The following is a 6,000-nucleotide window of genomic DNA, read 5'->3' on the forward strand; positions in this document are numbered from 1 at the left end:
GTGTGAGCCACCATGATCAGCACCCCAACAAAAACTTTTGGTTTATTTTTGAGACAGATTCTTACTACACAGTCTTGGCTGGCCTGAAACTTGAAATGGAGTTCAGGCTGGCCTTGAACTGTCAGTCTCAAATACCAAACTGACACTCAGTGTGCCGTCACCCTGGGCTATGAGGAGTGAGTGGCAGCCATCTCTCTTCTGTTACAAACTTTCTAGCATGACTACTCAGCATTTACCAGAAAAAGGAAAAAGGAAAGAAATGTTCTTAAGAAAATAAGCACATCAAAACTAGCCGCCACCGAAACTTTCAGTTTCCATGGTTTAAAGCAGCATCATTGTAAACTACACACAGGTCATGTGCAAAGTGGCATTTCTAGGGTCACAGCTACTGCTGTTAGCTGCTACTTAAAACATGCCCTTCATTGAGGGTCCTTTCCTTCTGTACAGGCTTTTACTCCACACCACCTACAGAAGTAAATTATGTCCCGAAAATATCGAGACATTAATTTAACGTGAAGCTCAGTCCTAATAGTTGTTTGAGGTCAGTCCAGCCAAGCCTGCATCAAAGCTTCACCTGAGCCTGCCTGCCAAGCCCACACTCGCTCTGAGACAGAACAGGTTCTGCTCTAATCGCAGCACAAGTGAAGATGGCTTCTATTCTAAATTTATTGTCATTAGATCAGAACTACTGTAATCAGACTAGAGCTGTTAAAAAATTAACACATTTTCCAAGTGACTTGAAATGATGCTGATGGAATGATGGAACTCCAAACCAGCGCTCCCTGTGCATGTGGGACACGCATGCAGGACAATCCTTCAAGGATATAAGAAGGAAACAGAAAGCATGACCACTTTGATTTCTATTTCTTTTTTTACATTTTAAAAAATGTACACTTATTTATGTGTACTTTGCTTGTATGTCTGTACATGTACCATGTGACTGCCTGGTGCCCACAGAGGCCAGAAGAGGGCGTTGAATTTACTTACTGATGGTTGTGAGCCACTCACTGTATGGCAGCTGGGAATGAAACCTCTGACTGTAAAATAAGCGCTCTTAACGGTTATCCGTCTCTTGAACTCCATTTCCATTCATTCTAGTTTATCCTTCTCCCGAGCCCCACATGATTTCTCTGTGTATCCCTGGCTGTCCAGGAACTTGACCTATGGACCAGGCTCACCTTGAACTCAGAGATCTTCCGGCCTCTGCCTCCCAAGTTCAGGGATTAAAGACATGCACCACCACTCGACTTAGCTTAGCTTTTCTTGAATTCTGTTTTGCATCTATTTATAATGTACATTATTACTTAGTGAGTATAATGTAACTGATGTATAGTACACGCATCACATTATATAACAGGTATATAATGCCTGTTAGCTGTGTACCATGCCATGTACTACACAACTGAACACACACACACACACACACACGTACAGTACATAAAACAGGCATTTATGTATAAGGTACTGTGAGCAGGATCAGAAACACAACACTTTACTTATGGGGATATAGTAGATTCTCTGCCTCACATGTGATTAAAGTAGGACTCTGAAGCCAAGCCAAACACTGGGATGGAAGGAACTAAGGTCAACAGACTGAAAGAGAGCTGAGAGTAAGGGACAAAACAGAAAAACTGGTTGGGGAGCTCAAATAAGACAGACTAGGACTTAAAAAAACAAAACAAAAGACGTTTACTTTTATGATCCAATAAAAGGAAGTGACTCAGTGTCTGGGGTGGATCCTGTTCCTGCCTGAGGGGGCTAGCCAGTGAACTAGACAAGCAGCCCCCCACTTAAAAACCAGCTCTTAAAATAGACACTAAGTTGTCAGGTTACAGAGAGCCAAGAGCACTACCTTGGAAAACAGGGTGCTGTTTACAGCTATTTAATACAGGCTTAACACTACTTGGAGTCCAGGCTTCTGTACACTAATTTCTGTTAGAAAGAAAATAAATGTCAAATTTACTTGGAGGAGAACCTAGAGCTAGCCTAACTGTTCGAATAGTACCCTTCACAACCCAACCTGGGAGGAGACAGAACCCTCCTTAACCATACAATGATGATTCAATCTGATATCCCTTTAATTTACTTAACTTTTTTTTTTTTTTTTTTACAGACATCTGAGTGCCATGGGCTGGGCAGGGAGCATGTTACCCAGGGGTAGCCCTTGCTTGCATGTCCTGTAGACAGGATGTAGGAAGAGAAACAGCGAAACAGCTTCGACCTCTGTCGACTTCAAGTCTTACTAACAAACAACTTAAAATTATCCCACCAACTGGCAAATTATAACTTGGGTAATCAACACCCCCACAAACACACAAAAACAACTGAAAAAACTTCAAAACTGAAAAGTGAAGTTGGGTGTGATCGTGGATTCTTGTAACCCAGCAGTACAGCAGCAGTACAGGGGCCTGAAGCAAGAAGGCTGCTGTCTGAGGCCAGCCTTGGCCCCACAGTTGAGACCTTCTCTCAAAAAAGAACAAAAGGAGTTGATTGTGATGGCTCAGGCCTTTATTACAAACATTTGGGAGGCAGAGTCAACAGGGATCTCTGTGAGTTTAGATGGGAGCCAACATACTCTATTTGGTGAGACCTGCCTTAAAAACAAAACAACAAAACCCCCAATCAATCCTCTAAAAGTCAAATTCACCCCTCTCTAAACCCCCTGGTCCTGCTTGCCCCTGCCACCAGTATGAGGTCGACAGAGCAAGGTTTTTGTGGGTTACTTACTTTTTCTATGGAAATTGGGGGAACTGTTTATTCCAAACTTTTACCAGACTGTGTATGTGAGTGACACCTCCTTCCCTAAAATAGATCCTTCCAGAAAGAGTTGCATGCCAAGGTTCTAAAGTTCACATTGTGTAAAGAAATCATACTTCTGAACAAAATATTGACACGTTTACCATAAGTCAGGACAGAACAAGCAGTCGTTGGGCAATAGTTTTTGGAACTATTTCATAATTGCAGAAGGAAATCAAGATTTACATCCTGGGGCCTTGGGAGCCGTCTATAATTTTCTGATGTTTAGACTACTACACCCAGCCAGGTCCACTTTGGTTAGAATCTTAAGGGATTTAGTGCAAAGGTTACAGAATAGTCCACCTATTGTTTGAAGTCTACTAAGGACTCCAAAGCATTTTGAGAATATATTTTCTTGTTAAAACAAAAGAAGGCTTGAACTCCTAGCCACCGAGTCCCTCGGGGGGTCTTCAGTGGGCCATTTTCAAGCTAATATCCTTCGAAAGCACTGAGCTTTGAAATGACCTAACTGAACTGGGCCAGAAAGGAGGAGGCCTTTGGCCCGAGAGAAGCAAACAGACTGAGCTGACCCAGTCATTACTCTAAAATATATATATATATATCATAAATTAACCAGAAACGCAAGCCATAGGGAGGCATTTCCAGAGACGTCAATGGCCGGACGAGTCTCAAACTTTTCCCCCTCACTTTCAACTGCAAATCTGCACTCTCCCAGGTAAACTGCGCATATTGAAGCGGTCCAAATAAGCGAACCCCAGGCCAGCGTCTTTCTCCCAGTGATCCAAACTGGTATTTCTGGTTGGGAAGGCAGGAGGTACGAGATGAGGAGCCAGAGCTCCCGAAGGCCAGAAGATGGGGAAGGGCTGCCCACCCGTACACGTGCCCCTCTAGCTGCAGTGGGTGCATCTACGCGCGGCTGCAATACTCGGCCCCCGCCGCCTCCCAGCTCCCCGGCCGCAGCGGCTGAAGGCCCCGCTCGCTGCCCCGGCGTACCTGGCTCTCGGCGGCGGGGATGCCGGACTCGAGCTCGCACAGCGCGCGGAAGTTGTGCAGCTCGAAGTCGGCGTCGACCTGGAGGGAAAAGGTCACCTCGGAGAGGTCCCTCCGCACACAGTACACGGTGAGCAGCATGGCCCGGGCCCGACCCGGCTCGGCTCGGCCCGGCCTGGGCGCTGGGCGGAGGGCAGCCGGCGGCGGGGGGCCTGGCGGGAGCTGCGGGAGGGTGGCGGGCGCGGGCTGCTCGCTCGCTCGCTCGCTCCTTCCCTCCCTCACACGCGCGCAGTGACTCACTCGCTCCCGCCCTCGGCAGCCAGCGCGGCCGCCGCCACCCGCCTGCGAGGCCGTCTGCCTGCCGGCCTGCCTCCCACCGCTGCCGTAAAGCGCGCGGGCCGCCCGGCGCCCCGCCCCGTCGCAACGCGGCTGCCGTAAAGCGCGCCAGGCTGCAGCCGCCTTCGCGACACTAGGGTGTGGGGCGAGGCGGGAGGAATGGGCGGGGGTGGAGAAACCCCACGGTTGGTGGATTTAACACTTGAGCTCAGAGGACGCCAGGATCCCACTTATCCACCCAAGAGAATAAGTCTGGATGCTCGGGGCACTCTGCGCTTGGTGTGCATGTAAAAATGGATGAAAGACACGAATGAATCCTCATCCTTGACGCTCCGTCTGCTATGGGAGACTTAATTAAGCATATCTTTCTAAAACAAACGTTGTCAATTCAGTAATATTAACTTGTTTTCGTCTTGGTAATGAATGTAAGACAAAAACCTAAATCTTTACATTGCTGTTCTCGGGGCCCATAGCAGCCGGCGGATACCCAGTGCCGCGTACCTCTGGGCTGGTCAGTTCTGTCTTAGTTGCCTCAGACTGCGTCCAGCACAGGGCCTTTACTGGGTACGGTTTAGAATTTACTCCGTGTCCTGGGACTTGGTGGTGCAAACCTGTAATCCCAGCTACGCAGGAGGGTGAAGGGAAGGCAAATTCAAAGCCTGCCTGGATTACAAGAGTTCCAGGCCAGTCTGAACAATTTACTTTAAGGCTGTTGCTAAATACTTCATTAACATCTTGCCTACCATGCCCAAGCTCAACCCTCAGTCTTACAAAAAGACAGTGCTTGGTAAATAGTTGCCATTTTAGCGGCCACCCAATTCATTAGAAGATACAGCTACCAAGGCATAAGAATGGTAAAATTCCAAAAACTCCTCCGGGACCCACTAGGGTGGTCCACGTTTGTGATCCCAGCACTCAGATCTCGATAAGGGACTGAGCTGTGTTGTGTACAAATCAAAGTAGACCGGGGCTCAGGTTCCCCCAGCATTCCTCAGTTCCTACCTGCCCCTGTCCGTCCCTCAACTTTCCAGCCCAGGGGCTGGACTGTGCCCATCTCACAGAATCAAACTCTCTCTGACACTCTCCTTCTCTCCCCACGCATGCTTTCTGTTTTCCCTCCTCTCCTTTCCCTTCCCACAGCGACTTCCCTGGCATCCTTCCTTGGGGCCAGTGAACTCGTACTCCTGACAGCAGCTTTCCAACAAACCCTCATTTACTATAAGCCAATCTGTCTTGAATTGGTTCATTTCACCGTCGGAGAAATAGCGTATCAAGGAACAGAAACTGCAGGACCACTACAAACATGAGGATTTCTACTCTTAGCTCCTCGGAGCAGGCGTCTCTGTCCTCCAGCAGAACAGGAAGGAAATAGGAAGCAGGGTGGCTGTGGATGCTGCAAGAACTTCAATTTGCAGAAAAGACGCAGTTTCTAGGCGCAGACTTTTAAAAAAGACGTAAGTGGAGAATCTGGGACTACTGGACAGTGCTGGAATCAAGGCTAAGTGGCAGAAAGTCCAGCTGCTTCGCAAGAAAAGAAAATTGCAATGAAAATGTCAGCTAGAGAACCTTTCAAAATGGAGTTAGGAAAGTTTTCTGAGGACGCCAGATGCCCTTCGGGATGGGAACTCCAGTCACCTTGTCACCTCGGTTGTGCCTCTACAGTTAGTGGGCATCAAGATGTTCACTGTGGTAGGAATTGTTCCTTTAAAAATATAAGACTTGAGCCGGAGAGATGGCTCAGCGGTTAGGAGCACTGACTGCCTCTTCCAGAGGTCCTGGGTTCAAATCCCAGCAACCACATGGTGGCTCACAACCATCTGTAATGGGATCTGATGTCCTCTTCTAGTGTGTCTGAAGACAATATAATAAATAAATAAATCTTAAAAAATAATATAAGACTTTAAATCAAGTAGTATT

The 6,000-nt window shown here is 47.6% G+C and overlaps 1 protein-coding gene across 3 annotated transcripts in view; it reads right to left on the reverse strand.

The window, feature by feature from the left end:
• Positions 1 to 4,092, reverse strand: part of LOC308424511 (protein DDI1 homolog 2) — a 42,452-nt gene extending 38,360 nt beyond the window's left edge. For 2 of the 3 annotated variants that reach the window (XM_080921504.1, XM_080921507.1), the window contains exon 1: positions 3,751 to 4,024. In XM_080921504.1, the coding sequence (XP_080777630.1) occupies positions 3,751 to 3,888 (138 nt within the window). In that variant the 5' untranslated portion in view covers positions 3,889 to 4,024. Of the gene's footprint in view, positions 1 to 3,750 lie in introns of all 3 variants that reach the window. The other variant, XM_080921505.1, reaches the window with a different exon arrangement.
• Positions 4,093 to 6,000: the final 1,908 nt, after the last annotated feature.

This window comes from Micromys minutus, assembly GCF_963924665.1.
Source record: "Micromys minutus genome assembly, chromosome: 9".
Lineage (NCBI taxonomy): Eukaryota > Metazoa > Chordata > Mammalia > Rodentia > Muridae > Micromys > Micromys minutus.